General features: G+C 42.1%; 1 protein-coding gene across 1 annotated transcript in view; it reads left to right on the top strand.

Annotated features, from left to right (window-relative positions):
- The first annotated feature begins 344 nt into the window (after positions 1 to 344).
- Positions 345 to 20,647, top strand: part of BMERB1 (bMERB domain containing 1) — a 121,477-nt gene continuing 101,174 nt past the window's right edge. The window contains exon 1 of the mRNA XM_066382574.1: positions 345 to 598. Within this exon, the coding sequence (XP_066238671.1) occupies positions 493 to 598 (106 nt within the window). The 5' untranslated portion in view covers positions 345 to 492. The remainder of the gene's footprint in view (positions 599 to 20,647) is intronic.

Below are 20,647 nucleotides of genomic sequence, written 5' to 3'. Positions count from 1 at the left end.
CAGAACCCACAGATCCAGGTCCACATTCACACTTCTGCATACTCCCCACAAAGATGGATCCATCGCCCACAAACAGAGACACACAAATCCCACTCAAAACCTAGCAGCCCGCTGACATATCACAAGCTACCCAAAGTGTCAGCCCCATTCAGAACATCGCCATTGGCTCCACTATGGGCAGGGGCCTTGTTCTTACTTCCTTTGGGTTGGCTCTATTTAAGTTGTTGTTTTTGTTGTTCTCCTTAGAGTTATCATAACCCCTTGTTCTGTCTACCCAGCCCCCCCACAAGCCTCCATTGCGCATGCGCTCTGCATCCCTCCCCTTCCTGGGTACCAGTCAGCGCTCCCGGGCCCTCGCGGCGGAAGAGATGGAGCAGCGTCACGAGCGCCCGGCCCCTTAAAACCCTGCTGGCTGGAGCCGCCTCCCTCCCGGCAGCCCGCGGCGGGGATGGAGTAAGGGAGTACCCGTCGACCTGCCCGCGGGGATAAGCGATGGAGTTAAAGCAATCTTTATCTACCCATCTGGAAGCTGAGAAGCCTCTGAGGCGCTATGGGGCGGTGGAGGAGACGGCGTGGAAAGCGGAGGGACTGAGGAGAAGTGAGTACTTCCGAGGAAGGAGGGTACATTTGGGGATCCGTGCCCTATAGCCAGCCGGTGGTCGCAGGACGCGGGGCTGTAAGGAGCGGACTAAGGAAAGCGCCCCCGCAGCGGGGCTTTCAGGGCAGGAGGGGATGCGCAGCTCTGCGACGCGCTCTCCCGTGAACAAAAGGGGACTCTCTGGGCTGGGCTGCACCTGGAGGCTCGGGAAACCGCAAGGCAGCTAGCGGAGAGCCTGGGGAGGACTCGGGAGTCCCTAATCTGTAAGCTCGTAACTGGTCTTAGAAAGTAGGGTCTCGCCCGCAGCCCAGAAAGGAGGGTCCATTCTCTGCCTGGGATGCGCTAGGACTCTGGGGCCGTTGGACCATCCTGGAAAGCGCCCACGTCCCTAGAGAGGGGGGAGTGTCCGCTGGGTTTCCACTGTGCCTTTCCCCGGGCACGAGGTTCGGGGCACATTTGAAATGCCTGGCGTTTCTTCCCACCTTCTACTGGGTTGCGGGTGGGAAGGAAAGGGCTAAGGGAAGGTTTAACCCTGTGCACACCCTCTCCTTTCTTCCTTGACTCAGTCAAAGTCTTTGGTTTGGATACAGTCCTAGAAGGTAGTTCTGAAACCGACCCACTGTGTTTGCTCGTTCTCTCCACCGTATTTTGGGGTTAACGACATTTCCAAATGAACCAAAGATTTTTGTTTTTAATTAATAGGACTTTAATGGAACTCCTGCCCTCAAAGTACAGAGGCAGACTCAGGGTCACCAGCCCTCCCTGCAAAGCGAGGACGCTTCCCAGTGCCCCTGCCCTTGCGTTGCTTGCTCTAGATGGGGCCTCCTGCTGGGTTGGGAAAGGCCCACTGCTCTTCTCAAGGACCCTCAGCTTCCTACATTGGCACCGAGTAACCCTGCTCAGCGCCAATCTCAGAGCTATGTTGGACCAAACTATTGTGAATGTTCTCTTCTTCTGCCTTCACCTGGTAGAAGACTGTGTGTGGGGGTAGGGGTGGGGGTGGGGCGCTATCTTCATGCCTGTAATTACAAATTCAGAAAGTCTTCCTAGAATGGCTCAGCTGTGTTCTGGTTCTCACGGATTCAAGTTGAAATCACAATCAACTGCCTTAGTTTTGCTCCTGTAACCCATAATGCTCCCCATCTCTCTCCTTCTTTCCTTTTCTTTCTTTTTTTTTGAAATATTGGTCTTTCCTTCTGTTTCATCCTTTCAAAACACTTTGGCTGACAGCAGAGCTGAGGGTCTCAGACAGGCTCAAAATAATACCCACAATGGCTGCCTTTTATTGATAGGCTGCCATGTACCAGGTCCTGTGTAAGAACTTTAAATGCACCAGCTCATTCAATCCCCACAATAGCTTCCCAAGGTGAAAATTACAACTCCCTTACCTAGATGGGAAAACTAGGGCTTGCTAGGTGATGTGGCAGTGCCAGGATTGGAACCCTAGTTTGTTGGACCCCAGAGTCCCTTTCTGCTTTTAATATGAAGGTTTAGTACTTCCATGTTTTCAAGAGGCTTTCTAAATCTGTTGAGAGAGTCCCAGAACACAGTCAGTCATTTTGTTCATATGTGGCAGCCCCATTGGTCTGTGGAGCTCACAGAGGCCTGGAAAGAATGTTCAGAGTAGGAGCTATATTCAAATAAGCCCTGGGTTTGAATCTGGCCTCTATCCCTTGCTGGCTCTGTGATGACTTTGGCACATTACTAAGCCTCCCTCTGCCTCCATTCTCGGAAATGGAGATAATAATAGTTACCTACCTTATAGCTTAATTGTGAATATTCAGTAAGATGATGTATGCAGAGCTCAAGATAAGTGCTCAATACATATTTGCCGCTTTGATTATATTATTATTGCATCTGTAGAAGGAACCTGCCTTTATCCTTTGCAAGGAATTACATAAAGCAACACCCTGGACTAACACTGCAATGTTAGTCAGTTCCTTAGTAATTCCATAATAAATCCTCCTTATGTTTTCTCATCATAATTGTTAGGAAAATTTTCAAACATATAGAAAAATTGCTGTGAACACTTAATTCATAGCATATGAGCTCCTAAAATTTTTGTACTTCTAAGCCTTGGGCTGCCAACTATTAAAAAGCCTGGCAGAAAAGCCTTCTCATCCTCTCACTTCCAAACCATGGAAGACTCTTGTTTTCTATTTAAATGCAAGACCGCAGTTCCTTAATCTATGTTTGCGTGGATTCCTAAACTGGCTTGTTTTCTTTTTGCCTGTTCAAACTTGAAATGTGAAAGCACTGACTTAGATTCTCCCTTTCGCATTTAAATCTGGGATTGCTATCTTTAGCATGTTTTGATCTCACAACTCCCGTCTATGTTTTTTTTATTTTTATTTGAGTGGCTTTATTGGAACTCCCTCTCAATTCCTAGGGGATCTATGGATCCATCCTATAACATCTGGGGGTTCCATTTATTTATTAATGAAGTGTGAAAATTAGTACTATTGATTCTATGGCATAGCGGTTGTCAAGTCAATGTTGCAGTGCGTGAAATGCTGGGGGGAAAGAGAGGCTCATTAGAAAGAAGACAGGCTCTGTTTAACTTCTACATTAAACTTCTATATTAAAATATTTATTTATTTATTTATTTATTTTTTTAATTCATTTTAGAAAGGAGAGAGAGAGAGAGAAGGGGGGAGGAGCAGGAAGCATCAACTCCCATATGTGCCTTGACCAGGCAAGCCCAGGGTCTCGAACTGGCGACCTTAGCATTTCCAGGTCGATGCTTTATCCACTGCGCCACCACAGGTCAGGCCGTATATTAAAATATTTAAATATTTCACGTTGAACACTGAGTTTGTGGTACTTAAAAAGAACTGAAGAGGGAGAAACTATTAGCTAAGGTTGTATTAACTGCTGTCTTTAATGTTAGCTATCGTTTTTAGATAGAAGAAATGTAGAGTAGAGTAGGAGAGAACAGGAGTTTTGAAATCATGAGAAATGAATGGCTTCAAACCAGCTCTAACTTTGTCACCCTGTGGAAATTGTTGAACCTTTCTGTGCATCAGTTACCTCATCTGTAAAATGGGAATATGTTGTTTCAAAACCTTGGAAGCTTCCTGGGTGAAACATGAAACTAACCCCAGTTTACAGAGAGAAAGAAGAGGCTGAAGACAAATGCAAAACACTCCAGATGGGTAGGTGACAGGGTTTATGAGCCATACAACTCGCCTGCAAGACTTGTCTTGGGCGCCACAAGATAGGTAGATCTTTGTCCCCACACACCAGAATCTTAAAGTTTATATAGAGGCCTTAATGGGATTCAGTCACATATATTGTTCAGATGGTCTCAACAATACCTTACCCTCTCAAGGCTACATCCTTGGAATAGCTCCCACTATGGGACCAATGAGCAGAGCGAACATGTCAAAGACAGGGGAGCCTACAGTTTCCCTGTCCAGCTTTAGGGTCAACAGGTGGTTACACCCTCTCAGTGATCTCTTCCCATAGGATAATAATAATAACCACTTTGGGCTGTTTGGGGGATTAAATGAAATAACGTATATAATGCATTTAGCACACTCAATCAATGCTGAATGCTGAATGGTTGTTATAATAGGACATACGTGGATGGTGTCCAATAATATTGGGAGAGGTTATTCAAAGCTTGCCTGTCAGTTTTTCCTTGCATTCATTTCTACAGGTAATGGTTGTGTATATACCACCTTCCTCCTCATGGGAATGTGTGGGGAATGGCCTTGAAAACCACCTGGCATTTTTTCATCTGAGGAAGATTCTAAGCAATTGCTCCCATCTGCCTTTGACCGCATTTTTCCGTTAGCAGTGATTTTTTTTTTTATACTCAGAAAATATATAGTGACCTTTCAGTGTAGTTTGATATATAAAAATACAGCTTTCAACCAACTGTAATTAATTGAGGGAGACACAAAGACAAGATGCCTTTTGAGAAAGCACAGAGCTTTTTAAAATCACAGTTGGTTGACTGTGGCCATTTCTTGATAGATTTGAATGTGCCTTAAAGGATGATCAAGATTTTGAACAAGGGAACTGAGGGGAGGACATTCCAGGAGAGGTCACAACATTGGCAAAAGAAGAAGAGGTAGAAATAAATCTTCTTTGAGCAGGAGATTGGAATAAAATGGAAAGCTCAAACAGCAGTCTTACCCTGAGCCAGGGGAGAGGATTATGATTTAAAAGCCCAGGCAGGACCCAGACTCTCATCCAGGGAGATCATTAAATTTGCAGGCAGATCATTAAATTGGCCACTGTTTCAGGTTTAGTAAACAGCATAGATATGAATTGCTGGAAATCTACATATAATAGATTCTTGGGAAAGGTTTTGTGTTGCTTTCATCTGTTTGATTAAGTATGCTAATTTTGTTATTTCAATCTTATTTTATTTTGGCATTACTTTCTTTTTTTCTTATTACCGAAGTCATACATGCACTTTATTAAAAAAAACTCAAATTCATCTGAAATATAAAAATAAAACGTGAACAATGACTGTAATTGTTCTCCTCAGCCCCATTTATTCATTCGGTAAATAATATTGAGTGTTTTATAAGTGCCAGTGTCCTAGGGGCTGAAGATACAGTGTGGAGCAGGACAGTCAAGGTTCCTGTCCTCACGGAGCTTCTTCTATTCAGGCGAAAGCAGGACATGGGCTGGGAGCGAAGGTGTCACATAACACATAAGCAACACATAATGCAGTTTAGCTAATGTGTTTCATGGAAATTAATAGGGGAAGGATGTTTCCCATCCAGTAGTCAGGGAATGCTTCTAAGGAGGCAACATTTTGCCAACTAAATGTCAAGGATCCAAGCAGCAAATGCAAAGACCCTTGCTGTGTTAGAGGAAGGGGCAGATGGCCAGGATGGCTAGAACTCAGAGAATCAGGCTAGAGAGTGCGGATGAATCAGAGAAGAGCCGTACTAGGTAGGACCTTGCAGGTTGTGATTCAAAAAAAAAAAAAAAGTATACATTTTATTCTAATTGCAAGAGAAGCAGCTGATGATTGTTAAGCTTGAGACTGACATGCGCTGTTTTGTTTTTAAAAGGTTATGTGGGCTACTGGATGGAGAATAAACCACAGAGGCATGCGGTGATCAGTATAACTTAACCTTCTTTGTAGTCCCTGGTTCCTTCCTAATCAATCTCATTTTGAATAAGTCATGGGAATTTCCTTGAGGTATGATAAGGGGTGAAGGCAGTGTGGGCTGTCTTCTTGGAGGCTCGGTATTGGGGTAGGATTTAGGAGATGTCTATACAGTCTTTGCACTGAGCCTGGATAGGCAGCTGACTGTGTAAATTATTACAGGAACTCTAATAGTGGGAATCTGAAGATTACCAATAAGATAGTATCCGGTATGTACTTTAAACAAACCCAATTATTTACTTTGCTCTGTGCTTGTTCACCACTTTAAGTTTCATTTTTGTAAGTGTTTCCTTCATATGTGTTAATTGAAGGAAAAATCCATTGTGCCTGTTCTTAGTCTCTGATTAATTATTAAACACTTATTAATAATAATAGATCTTAATGAGTTTTAACTATGAGCTTGAGCTTATTAAATTCTCATAACAAGTCTATGAGGTCAATGGAGCTCTTGTTCTCTTCTTACATTTGGGGAAACTGAGGCCTGGGGAAGTTAAGAAACTTGCTGACAGTCACAAAGCTAGTAAGGTGTGGAACTGGAGCCTGATCCTAGTCCTCTCTGACTCTCAGTGTTCCTAGCCAGTGTCCATTTTTCCTGGTGCGGTGCTAGATGCTGCAGAGATTAGAGATGGACTGAGACACAGCCCCCACTCTTAATGGAGATTTGGGGGAGTGTGAGCACACATGAAAAGAACACCGTAATTTACAATACCAGTAAAATGAAACAAACATGAAATAAAGGCGCAAGGGAAAATGAGAAGAAGAGATTGGCTCTTTGTGGGGGGCGGGGGGGGTCCTAGCCTGCCAGCCTGCAAGAGTGTTTGCACTGGTCCTGCAGGCTAAACAAGGTTCCAGTGGGCGAGAAGGGCATATCAGGCAAGCTGCCAGCCCCAGGTTGGGAGGCGAAGATCTGAAGGTCAGGCCCACACACTAGCTTCTTTTTTTCCTGTTTATTTCCCCTCGCTCTTTGTCAGGGGACTTGCAGTCTGTCTGGCTCTCGTGTGGATCGCCTATTACCCGAATGAGCATGGAGTTTGGAGACCAGCACAGGTGGAGGCTCTTTTAGTGTTGCTTTTCAGAACATCAGTCCGAAAGCTCCCCAGAAATGCTTACCATGTAGTCCATTCATTCCTTCATTCCTTCACTAGTCACTTATTCAACATGCTTGAGCCCCTACTATGGCTAGCCTCAGAGGTACAGAGTTGCAGAAGACCCACACCCCATCCGTATGCAGTCTCTGGCTGTCTATGTTCCAATGCTTTTTCTGCTGCTCCCTAGCCAGTTGCCTGACGTTCCTAGATCTCAGTTTCCTCACCTAAAAAATAGAAATGTACTTCACACCGTTGAATTGTACACTTAGAAATGGCTGAGATGACAAATTTCATGTTATGTATATTTTACCACAATAAAAATGTTATTGAATGATTTTTTTAAAAGTGAAGTAAAAAAGAAATCTTTAACATAAAGGTATAATTCATACAATAACACACACCTCTACTAGGTCCAAGCGGTAGTACTGAGGAAAGGTGCTGGGGTCTGGAAGAGGGAGTGACCCTTGAAGTTGCCTGAAAAGATAGAACATCTTTTATCACTGATTGGGGGAACAGCTTTCTAGGCAGAGGGAACAGCACCTGCGAAGACAGATAGGAAACAGCACATTTGACCTCGCAACTGCAAATGGATCAGAAATGCTTGCAAAGTTCTAAAAGAATAAGGGAGACACGACCAAACCAGGAGGAGAATGGCTTTCGGAGCCCAGGGTAAGTTTATAGGAGGCTGGATACGAGAAGGCTCAACTCCCCATTCCCTGCAGAGTCCCGGAAGGGCAGCTAAGGACCAGATTCTTAGAATAAAGTCGGATTTGTTAATAATTATTTTTCTAGTTAAAATATATTTATAGACAGGGATTATTACAGGAGCAAAAACAATGATTCTAAGAGAAGTAGAATAGAATGATTATAAGAAATAACATTCATTCGGTAAGTGATATTTTTATCATTTTACACTTCCTGTGTGACTGCTCTGAGCATGTGTGTACACACATCCTTGTGATACACCCTATGATGTGAGGTACAGGGGAGCCATTTATTGCTCTGTTTTACAGATGAGGAAACTGAGGCTCAGAGAATGTAAGCCGATGTTACTCTGCTCATCGGTGGTAGAGCTTGAACTTGAACCCGGCATCGGTGACTTAATCCTTTCTTATTTTCTGGGATTCATTGAGGCTGCCATTTATGTAGACAGATACAGCCAGTTAGACATGTTTCTTAGTACTGATTCATACTGATTCTGTTCTCTGGTTCGTTAATTTTCTTTTCCATTACAAACACGTCCCTTGTAAACTTGAGGACTATTTCTTATAGCTTCAAAGGACCTCCGGGGTGAAACGAGAGTGGGAGTGTGAAGACATTCACAGAAATGCAGTGAGAAGACCCTTTCTGTTCTGAAGACTTGTTGCTTTACAGAGAAAGGCCTCTTTTGGGTGATCAAGAAAGACTTCTTCGACAACAGAGGGGCAGAGTAGTCTAGTTTTTCCAAATGAGAATTCTGCCTGCATTTGAATCTTAGTTTTACCATGTATGAGCTGTATTACCTTGGGCTGGTTACTTAACCTCTCTGAATTTCAGTCTTCTCATCTATAAAATGGAGATGATAACATTACCTGCCTCATAGGGTGTTGAAGAAGATTGAAGAAATAATGTGTTAAAGCCCTGGCACAGAGCCTGGTGCTCTCAGTAAATGGTGGTAATGGTGTTGATGATGATATTGATAGAATAGGACATAAAATGGGCCTTATCTGGGTAGTATTGAAACAACTATAGAAAAGAAAAAGAGGAAGTTCTAGTGGGTGGACCAGCCTCAGGAAAAGAATGGATGTGACACGCTGGCCATGTGTAGGTTGCCAGAGGCATACATAAACTTGGCTGCATTGGAAGAGTGCTTGAAGTGTAAGGTTGGTTGAGCAGGGCCATTAGACTCAGCAGATTAAAAATGACAGGCTGTATGGAGCCATTGCAGAACAAGGGACAGAGAATAGCATTTTAGGACAACTTGTCTGAGAGTGTTTGCAGCTTGGGTGGAATGGGAGAAGCCCTGGGGGTAAGACCAACCAGGAGGGTTTTGACATCTGCTCATGAATTCACATGTGCTGGGGTCTGAGTCAGGGGCAATGGGTTGGGAGGAAAGAGCTAATCAGATGTCTGGATGGGATTAAACGTTAGCAGTTGATTACAGACAGGAAAGAGAGAGGATCTTCTAAGTGCTGGCAATGTGCTAGGTGGGAAATAACGGTGTTGTTAGCCTGGTGTCTTAAGAAATTTAAATACATCAGCATTGGTGCTGCCCACTCTAACTTTTAATAGGGTTTAAAGAGGTGCAGGGATTATGGGTTTGGGAGAAGTAATAATAATGGCTCTTCATGTTTTTGTCACACTCTCCAGTTTATACTTTTGTGTTTTCTAATTTACTCTTTACAAGAAAGGGCAAAGAACAGAAGTTGTCATGCCCCTTTGGAAGTGGAAAAACAGGTTAAGGATTCACCCCAGGGTAGGGGTAGAGCTGGTAAGGTCTGATCAAGGACACAACGGTCCAGGATGCACCAGTGTGGAGCTTCCAGGGGCATATTTATGTGAATAACATAAGAACAACTGCATTATAAGATGGTAATAAGTATGTCTGGATTCCCTAAAATCCAAATTAGAAAATGACCACAATGTATGACACTAATTATTGTGTTCATTTTAAATTCACAAACAGGTAAATCATTCATTCATGTACTTGTCCATCCATCCATTCATTCAAAACATCCATTCAATACATATTTACTGATGGGCTCTTATATGCCAAGTATTGTGCTAAGCTCTTGAGAGCACAGTAGCACTTGGTTTTTTTTTAAAGTGAGAGGAGGGGAGATAGAGAGACGGACTCCCGCACGCACCCTGACCGGGTTCTCCCTGTAACCCCCATCTGGCGCCAATGCTCAAATCATCAAGCTATCTTTAACGCCTGAGGCTCTAGCTCAGACCAATCAAGCCACTGGCTGTAAGAGAGGAAGGGGGCGGATGAGAGGGAAGGGAAGAGAAGCAGATGATTGTTTCTTATGTGTACCCTGACCAGGAGTCAAATTCCGGATGTCCGCACACCAGGCTGATGCTCTATCCACTAAGCCAACTGGCCAGGGCACAGTAGTACTTTGAGTAAGATGTATCTAGTCCATGCCTTCGGGTAATTTAAGGTCTATTGGTAAAAATAGAATTACCATATGATCCAGCACTCCCACTTCTGGGTATACACACAAAGTCATTGAAGAGATATCCACACTTCCGTGTTCATTGCAGCATTATTCACAAAGGCCAAGATACAGAAACAACCTAAGTGCCCCCCCCAACAAATGAATGGATAAAGATGTATATGCCTTGTATATACAATGGAATATTATCAGCTGTGAAAAAGAAGGAAATCCTGCTACTTGTCATTTGCAACAATATTGATGGACTTTGTGGTCATCATGCTAAGGGAGATAAGTCAGACACAGAAAGACAAACACTGCTGGTTATCCCATTTATGTTGTACTCCCTCAAAAAAGTCAAACTCATAGAAACAAAGAGTCAAAAACTGGTTGACAGGGTCTGGGGGGTCAGGATAATAGGAAGAGGTTGGCAGAAAAAAGGTAGAAACTATCAGTTATAAAATGAAGATGGTCTGAGGAGCTAATGTAAAATGTGTTGACTATTGTTGGTAACACTGCATTGTGTGATTGAAATTTGCTAAGAATAGAACTTCAAAGTTCTCACCTACACAAAGAGGTAAATATATGAGGTGATGGATATGTTAATTAACCAGATGAGGGGAAACTTTTCACAATACATATGTCAAATCACAATGTACATTTTTAATTTTTAAAATTTATTTATTGATTTGAGAGAGAGAGAGAGAAACATTGAGCTGTTGTTCCACCAAATTATGCATTCATTGGTTGATTCCCATATGTGCACCTGGCCAGGCATCAAATTCCCAACCTTGGCATATTGGACAACACTAATCAGCTGAGCTACTTGGCCAGGACCTACACTTTAAATATCTTACAATTTTATTTTTATACCTTAATAAAACTGGGGGTGGGGGATGGTCTCCTGGGATCTGTCACTACTTTTTATGATATAAAACAAAAAAGCCAAGAGACAGAAACAGAATACAGGTCAATTTGCTGACCCTAATATCCTTGTAGCTAAATATTATCCAGAGATTAATTCATTTTGTTACAGGCATGTTTTTGCAGGCCCTTGAGAAGATGAGTCATAAAAGGGTCAAACCAATTGTTATGGGCTAACCCAAGTGCAATGATTTGATTCTGTCTTCCTGCAAGTGCCGTGACCACAGAAACCCTGTGTGTCATGTTCACTGCTAAATGCTGGATGCCCGGTGTCTCCTACACCGCCCAGCACTTAGAAGCCTCTCATTCAATCAATAGTTGCGGGATGGGGTGGCTGTTAATTCACAAATACTGAGGTGTAAATGATTTAATTGTATTTTGTAAACCTTCAAAATCATCCAACTGAGAAATATATAAATGTAATTTGTTGGAGTCTTGGTCTCAATTGCCTGCCCATTGCTTGGTTTAGGAGGTTTGTTCCTGATGCTTCCAGTTTGACTCTTGCTTTCTTGCTTTGAGGTAAGGGCTGAAGAATTACAGATCAGAGACAAAGCCTTTATTGCCAACTGGCAGGGCACTTAGTGCTGTGATGGGTGTGGGCTGGCCTAGGTGCTTTCCCTGTACCAGAGCTCTATGATTCTTAGAAGTCAGCAAAGGTGGAGCACATTATTCCTGGTCAATCACACCTTTCTGCAACAACAGAAACAAAAAACAGCATGGCCCCATTAAATGTACTGGTCCATTAAAAGATCTTTTAATTTCATGCAGAGAACAGAATCATCTTAGGCGCTGCTGGTGAAACTGTTGAGTGTTCCAGCCTTTTGGGAAAGCAATTAAATAACATCTATTAAATTTAAAATACAAGTGTTGGAGAGGCTGTGGGGGAAAAAAGGAACCCTCATTCACTGCTGATGGGAATGCAAATTAGTACAACCACTATGAAAGAAAGTATGGTGGTTCCTCAAAAAATTAAAAATAGAATTATCATTTGATCCAGCACTCCCTCTACTGGGTATCTACCCCCAAAACTTGAAGTCACTGGTACATAAAGACACATGCAGCCCCATGTTCATTGCAGCATTGTTCACAGCAGCCAAGATATGGAAACCACCAAAATGTCTCTCGACAGAGGATTGGATAAAGAAGATGTGGTACAAATATACAATGGAATACTATTCAGCCATAAGAAATGATGACATAGTGACATTTATGACAACATGGATGGACCTTGAAAACATTATACTGAGTGAAATAAGTAAATCAGGAAAAGCTAAGAACTATATGATTTGATACATAGGTAGTATATGAAACTGAGACTCGTGGATATAGATAAAAGTGAAGAGGTTACCAGGAGGAAGGGGGTTTGGGGGAGGGGAGAGGAGAGGATGTGGGGAAAGGTATAAAGAAGGACAAATATAAGGTGACGGAAAATAATTTGACTTTGGGTCATGGGTATACAACATAATCAACTGTTCGAATGCTATAGAAATGTTTACCTGAAACATATGTACTCTAATTGATCAATGTCACCATGTTAAAGTTAATTTTCTAAATAAAAACTTAAAATTATAAAAAATAATTTAAAATATTTGTGCTTTGACCCAGCAGTCTGACTCTTGGGTCTCTATCCAATAGAAATAAAAACACCAGAGTACAAAACACAGATGCAGAAACAAAAAAAATAAACAAAAAAACCCAAATTGAACATAACGTGAAGGCCTATCAGTAAAAGAGTGGTTAACTAAATTATTGTTCAACTCTGAAATGTTATGAAGCCATTAAAAAGGAATAAATTAAGCCCTTGCTGGGTAGCTCATTTGGTTAGAGCAGTGGTAGTCAACCTGGTCCCTACCACCCACTAGTGGGCGTTCCAGCTTTCATGGTGGGCGGTAGCAGAGCAACCAAAGTATAAATAAAAAGATAGATTTAACTATAGTAAGTTGTTTTATAAAGATTTATTCTGCCAAACTTAGTGAAAATCTGACATAAAGTACTTGGTAAGTAATTATTATTATATGCTTCAACTTGCTGTAACTCTGCTTTATAAATTTTATAAAGTAAGTTTACTTCCCTACTTTATAAATCACCATTACTGTGGAACCGGTGGGCAGTTAGAAAATGTTACTACTAACAAAGATACAAAAGTGGGCGGTAGGTGTAAAAAGGTTGACTACCCCTGGTTAGAGCATCGTCCTAAAGCGCAGAGCTTGCCTGTTCGATCTCTGGTCAGGGCACATACAGGAGCAGCTCCATGTTCCTGTCTCTCTCTTTCACTTCCTCTCTTGCTAAAATCAATAAATAAAAATTTAAGAAGTGGAAAAAATTAGAATAATAATAGTTGTCTTAGAAGTATTACTGAGGGGGAAATGAGATCCAGGAAAATGTATGTAACAGGATCTCATTTTTGTAAAACAAAACTCTCTCTGCCTGTCACTACTGCATATAATATAGATGTACCCGTGTGTGTGTGTGTGTGTGTGTGTGTGTGTGTGTGTGTGTGTGTGTGTGAATCTGGAAGCAGAGAGATGAATCTAGGACTGTCTGGTTAAAAAGTCCAATTCTTCTCCTTTACAGTTATTTATAAACTCCCAACTACATTAAATTCCATTGGTATTCCATATCTTTAAAAGCGAAAAACATCTGAAATAGTTCATGGGGCCTTATTTTAAAGATCTGGGTCACAGCAGTGCTGACCGTTCTCACCTTCTCTCATTGTAGTTCCCACCTGCTAGCTCTCTCCTGGTGGTCTCCAGGGCTAAAGAATGAAACAATTCCCTCTCAATAATCTTGGTCTCAGAAATAAATTTGGGAAGTAGAAAAATAAGCAGAGGAAGGGACAAACCAGTTTTTCCTTAACTCAGTGTTTTTCTTCCTGTGTTTATACTCTTTTGTCTTAGTCTGTTTGAGTTGCTATAATAAAAGACTATAGACAGGGTGGCTAATAAACAAGAATTTATTTCTCACAGTTCTGGAGGCTGGACATGAAAAATTAAGCCACCAGCAGATTCAGTGTCTGGTAAAGGCTTCCTGGTTCATGGGCTGTCTCATAGGTGTGTCCTCACTTGGTGGAAGGGGTGAGGAGCTCTCTGGGGTCTTTAATAAGGGCACTAATTCCATTTATGAGGGTTCCACCCACACGATCTAATCACCTCCCAAAGGCCCTTCCTCCTAATACTGTCACATTGGGGATTCGATTTTAATGTATAAATTTGGGGGACAAACATTTAGTCGATAGCACCCTCCTTAGTCCAGTAAAGAATTAAGAGAGCTGAAAGCTGGAGATTTGCCCGGTCCCTATGCCAGGGGTGAAATGCTTTTAACAGGTGGCTCTTAAACTAGGCAATCACTTTGATAAGGGACCAAAGTGCTTAAGTTGTTTCCATTTTTGTTCTGTTTGGTTCTCTACACCCAGCTGGCCAGGAGAGACCATTTCACCCATCCCATGTTTGCGGTCCTGCGTTAATGCCAGAGAGCAGCAGCCCTCCCTCACTGCAGGATCCATCCATCTTCATTCTGTTCAAAGAGACATAGAGAGGGTATCCCCAGAGCATATCTTGGTGCTTACAACCAGTGCAAATGATATCCAGCACTCCCAATAGCAGCCCAGAAGGGGCCCCGGTGGCCCAGCTGAGTACCAGGAGCTAAGAGCTTTGCCTTCCAGCCTTCCCAGGGATCGCTTCTGCCTAATAGTGGGGCTTTATTTCTCAAATGCTTACCCAGAGCCAGGACTAGGTTCACTTTATGTTTTTCTTCTCTACTGAGATAGAGATCTCTTTATTGAAGTAAAATTCAAGACCACAGAATTAACCCTTAACCATTTTGAAGGGTGCTGATTCGGTGGCATTTAGTACCTACACAGTGTGCACCCATTGACTCTATTCAGTGCCAAGACATTTCTTCACCTTAAAAGGAAACCCCAGGCCTGACCAGGCGGTGGTGCAGTGGATAGAGCGTCGGACTGGGATGCGGAGGACCCAGGTTCGAGACCCCGAGGTCGCCAACTTGAGCATGGGCTCATCTGGCTTGAGCAAAAAAAAAGCTCACCAGCTTGGACCCAAGGTCTCTGGCTAGAGCAAGGGGTTACTCGGTCTGCTGAAGGCCCATGGTCAAGGCACATGTGAGAAAGCAATCAATTAAGGTGTCACAGCAAAAGACTGATGATTGATGCTTCTCATCTCTCTGTTCCTGTCTGTCCCTATTTATCCCTCTCTCTGACTCTCTCTCTCTGTAAAAAAATAAAAATAAAAATAAATAAAAAAAGGAAACCCCCAGACCCATGAGGCGGCCCCTCCCCATACATCCCTTCCCCGGACCTGGGCAGCTACTGCTTTTTGTCTTGATGAACTTACTTGCTCTGGATGTTTCACATAAATGAAATCGTGTAACGTGTGGCCTCTGGTGTCTGACTGCTTTCACTGAGCTTCACGTTCTCGAGGTTCTTTGCATGAGAGCATGGATCAGTACTGCACTCCTTCTAATGGCTGAATAATATTCCACTGAGTGAACGCACCACATTTTGTTTGATCCATTCATCGGTTGATGGACATTTAGGTTGTTTCTACCTTTTGGTTATTATGAATAGTGGTGCTTTAAACATTGGTGAACACGTATTTGTTTTAGTGCCTGTTTGTAATTCTTACATACCTCGGAGTGGAATTTCTGGGCCATGTGTTAATTTTATGGTTGTATTTTTGAGATGTTTGACTTTCAGATTCTCTGGCAATTTCACCCAGCCCCAATCCTTTTCTTATTCAGTCTTCCCTTGAAGTTTATAATTTCAAGTAGATAGACAATTTTAGAAGGTGGTATCTAATTAAATACATCAATTATTTTTGTTTTAAAATTATTGATATTAGGGAGAGGTGAGAAAGAGAGAGAGAGAGAAAGAGAGAGAGAGGTGGGGAGAGGAGCGGGAAACATCAACTTGTAGTAGTTGCTTCTCGTGTGTACCTTGACGAGTCAAGCCCATGGTTTCAAACCAGTAACCACAGCATTCCAGGTCGATACTTTATCCACTGTGCCGCAAGAGGTCAGGCAGTATACCTCAATCCTTAACTAAGGTCAGGCTTCTTGGGTTCAAAGCTCACCTCTCTCACAAACTAACCGATTGATTTTAGGCTAGTTATGTAATCTCTGTGGGCCTTCATTTACCCTTCTATAGGGATAATAATTCCCACCTCACGGAGGCATGTTGAGGAGTAAGTGTGATAAGGTATGCGTAATGCTTACACAGTGCCTAGCATATAGTAAACACATAAGAATATGTTAGCAGTGGTGATTACTGTAAATAGCTGTGTTCGTCTGCTTGTGCAGCCATATCATAATACCATAGGCTGGGTGACTCAAACAACAAATTTATTCCTCACAGCTCTGGAGGCTGGCAGTGCAAGATCAAGGTCATGGTGAGGGAGGCTTTATTCCTAGCCTCTTCTCTTTGCTTGTAGGAGGCTGCCTTCTCACTGTGTGCTCACATGACCTCTTGTATGAGAACACAATGAAAGAGAGGAAAAGAGAAAGAGGAAAGATAGGAGAGAGAGAGAGAGAGAGAGAAAGCTCTCTAATGCTTCTTCTTTATAAGAACACTAATTCTATTTACTAGTGCCGCATCCTGATGACCTCAGTTAACTTTAATTACCTCCTCATAGGTCCTATCTCCAAGTATAGTCATATTAAGGATTAGGGCTTCAAGATATGAATTTTGGGGGATGCAATCCAGTCCATAGCAATAGACTTCTTATATGGGAGTAGAAATTTTATTTTAGCATCTCAGTGTTTTAGGGCTGAAAGGACATTTGGAGTCCATCTCAACCTTGGCACTATTGACATTAACACTTTGGACTGGAGAGTTCTGTACTGTGGGGGCCTGTCCTTTGCATCATAGGATGTTCAAGAGCATTTACCCAGTAGATGCCAACAGCACCATCACAACACCCTGCCCTTGCCCAGTTGTGACAAAAATGTCTCCAGACACTGCCAAATGTCCCCTACAGGGGCAGAATTGTCCCCAGTTGAGAACCACTGATCAGATCTAATCTTACATTGTTACAGACACTCTAGTTTTATGATACAAAGAATTTTTCTATTTTATCTCTTCATCTTTGTCCCTAAGTTTCTGCCCTTTTTCTCCAGCTCTCTCACAGTTTTCTGTACACACACACACACACACACACACACACACACACACAGCACTGGCAATAAAAACTGTGTTGGATGTCCTCGGGATTAAGCCAGGGGAAACACGATTATGAGTTTCCTGAAGCATAAAGAAATCTCCTCATGCAAAATGGATTTGAATTTCTTCAAGGCATTCCTGCCCGGGAAGATTTCTACTTACTAAGATTGAAGTGAGGAAGAAATTGTTCCTTTCTCTTGTAACAAAGAAAATGCTTCAGGTGGATGAATAGAAATACCCTTCAAACAACAGCCCTTAACTCTGCTACCAAAATGAGAGGGGTTTATGTTGGTCTAGAGACTCTAGAGAATGTTGACTCTGTTTTCTTTGAAACATTATTTGTGTCCAAAGACTGACTATTTCTTTTTCTTTTTTCTTTTTAAGTAAGAGGAAAGGAGATAGAGAAATAGACTCCCACATGTGCCCTTACCAGGATCCACCTGGCAAATTCTATCTGGGGGCCGACGCTTGAATCAACTGAGCTATTTTTAGTGCTGAAGTCTGACGTGCTCAGACTAACCAAACTATCCTCAGTGCCTGGGGCTGATGCTCAAACCAATCAAGCCACTGGCTGTGTGAGGAGAAGAGGGAGAGGAGGGGTAGAGGGAGGGGGAAAGAAACAGATGGTCACTTCTCCTGTATGCCCTGAATGAGAATCAAACCCAGGACATCCATATGCCAGGCCAATGCTCTGTCCACTGAGCCACAAGCCAGGGCCTATTTCTTCTTTTTTACCACCCCAAAGAGTACACTGACAATAATGAAAGTTCCAAGAAAGTAAAGCACACCAAGTAATGGATGACATCTCAATTTGTGCAAACCTAAATGAGCACTTTTTTTTGATGGGGTGGGGAGAAAGAATGCCTAGTTGTTGTTGTTTTCTAAATGTCTTGGATGAATTATTTTAGTATCGATGTGTACCTATATGTCTATGTTAATGTCCTGCTGCTTCTACTGCATCTACAGGACATAGAGGATAAAAAGTGTTGCTGGGGATAGTCTAGTCTTGTGCAGTTCCCAAATCTGTTTCCACATTAGAATCCCTTGAATAACTTTTAAACAATTAGCCCATTCTCCCATCTCTCTTCTGAATGGATTAAGAACCCCTTGCCGACTTTTCCAAGTGCTCAAAGCCAGGCAGTAGCAATAGAACTCTAAATAAGAGTTCCCTTCCTGATAAAGGACTTTCTCCACCATGATGACCAACACCTGAAAGTTCTCAGCAAAATAAATGATTAAATCCTCAATTGAACATCTGTCATTGCTCTTGGGAAAACAATTCAACCCACGGGTCCCGTTGCCCTATTAGTGGTCGGCAAACTCATTAGTCAACAGAGCCAAATATCAACAGTACAATGATTGAAATTTCTTTGTGAGAGCCAATTTTTTTAAACTTATACTATAAGTACACTCCTTATCGAGGTAGCGCCCGCATGTGATATTTTGTGGAAGAGCCACACTCAAGGGGCCAAAGAGCTGCATGTGGCTCATGAGCTGCAGTTTGCCGACCACTGCCCTAGATCAGTCATCCACTTCTGAATACAAAAGATACTATTGCTATTATTATTAGCAACCATTCAAAAATTTTTCATGGATGCAAAGATGTATAACCTGTATTTGGTAGACCAGCTGCTCCATTAATTTAGCTCCTTTTCTGAAAAAACAAAACAAAACATAATACACTCTATTTAGAAAAAATAAGTCTCTATTAGCTAATGCATTTTTCAAAGAACAGCCTACTACTACCTGACAATGTATCAGTTGCAGTAGGAATTCACCCATGGTTCTAATGGGGCAGAGGAGCAGGAGACAAAGGCATGTTTGAGGGAATATGGGAAAAGAATTACTGTATCTTCCTATGCTTCTATTAAAAGATACTTTTCAGAAAAAAAAGGTAAAATCATGACTCACAAAGATATAACAATGAATGTGTGTTAAAGATTTTATTCCACTAAATTAATGAAGATGTTATAACCAATTCAAATAAATCTAAATACACCGATTTATAGATCAGGAATATTGAAAAAAAGGGACAAATGAAAGTAAAACTGATGCACTGGCCAGTGGCACAGTGGATAGAATGTTGGCCTGGTGTATGGACATCCAGGGTTCGATTCCCAGCCAGGTCACACAGGAGAAATGACCATCTGCTTCTCCCCCCTCCCTCTCCTTTTTCTCTCCCTCTTTCCCTCCCACTCCCAGTGGCACAATTTGTTCTAGTGTGGCTCCCGGCACTGAGGATGGTTCCACTGGTTCAAGAGTATCAGCCTCAGGTGTTGAGGATAGCTCAGTTCTCGAGCATTGGCCCCAAAACGGGGTTGCTGGGTAGATCCTGGTCCAGGCGCATGAGAGAGGCTGCTTTACTATCTCCTCTCCTCTCACCTAAAAAAAAAAAGAAAAAAAAGTAAAACTGAGTTTTCCATGAAAGGGGAAAATTTAGCAAAGAGAACTGAAGCTAAATACCCCGGAACTAGACGAGCTATCTAAGGACAGCCCAAAGGGGCAAACTCATCTATGTGGCAAAATAGTGAGAAGATCCTTAGATAGAGGTGACAAACCAACCGAGCCTGGTGATAGCTGGTTGTCCAGTCAATGAATTTTAGTTCAAATATAAATCTCTGGATCTCTGCTATACACTTGCATACATATAAGAATTATTTTTACATTGTTATCAGTTACCTACTACTTACAGAGTTATCAAATACCACAAAGACGATGAAAGAGCATAAACTGATTGATAACCTGGATAAGTGACCTCTAGATGCTGTTTGCCACTGAAACACTTTCCCTCCTCCCTACATTACCTATATGCAACCTTGAAGAGGAAACAACGAGAATTCAAATTCTTAAGTAACCACAGTTTTCAAACACAAAGAAAGCTACTAAGTGTTCAAGAGTTACAGTTCAGAAACCTGTCTTTCAGAGAAGAAAATGACTTCAAATGAAACCGGGTCCATTGAAAGGCCAGGCTTAAAAACACTGGCATCCAGAGAAGACTAGAAAATGATGGAAAATTCAGCCTGTTAATTATCCAGATGTTCATCTCTTGATGCCAAATGCTGGATACTTTATTGACTTTTTAAAGTATCATCAGATGTTTAGCTTGATTGAAGCTGACAGTGGTTAAATCCAGCATTTGCTGGGTACCATTTAGTTGCTAAAATGATCACATATATATATATATTATATATTATATATATGTATGTATGTATATTTAAGTTCAGGGTCACTACCATATCATCCTGTGTCTGGCTGATAGCTACCAACCCTGCCTGGTAAATGGATCCGCCTTTCAAGAAAGGGACTGGCTGTTAACACTGTGAGTAGCATACACTGGGAATTTAACACACATTTGCCAACTGCACCAAGCACCTGGAGAAAGTTGCTTCACTTTCTAGGGAGGTAGGGATACTGGGCAAGCAGCTAACAAGCTTCTGAAAATGGTCTTGAAAGAGAAATTACTTTGGCTTCCATGGGATCGGAATCAGGTATCTCCATTTTACAGTATTTACTCAGCTGCCATTTCTGTTATCTAAAAATAAAGCAGAGCAGCTTGAAGTTGACTAGTGAGCCTAAACCCCTCGGTGTTCAATG

This window comes from Saccopteryx leptura, chromosome 4 (assembly GCF_036850995.1).
Source record: "Saccopteryx leptura isolate mSacLep1 chromosome 4, mSacLep1_pri_phased_curated, whole genome shotgun sequence".
NCBI classification, from domain to species: Eukaryota; Metazoa; Chordata; class Mammalia; order Chiroptera; family Emballonuridae; genus Saccopteryx; species Saccopteryx leptura.
The sequence above is the reverse complement of the archived record's forward strand: the minus strand, read 5'-3'. Positions and strand labels throughout refer to the sequence as shown.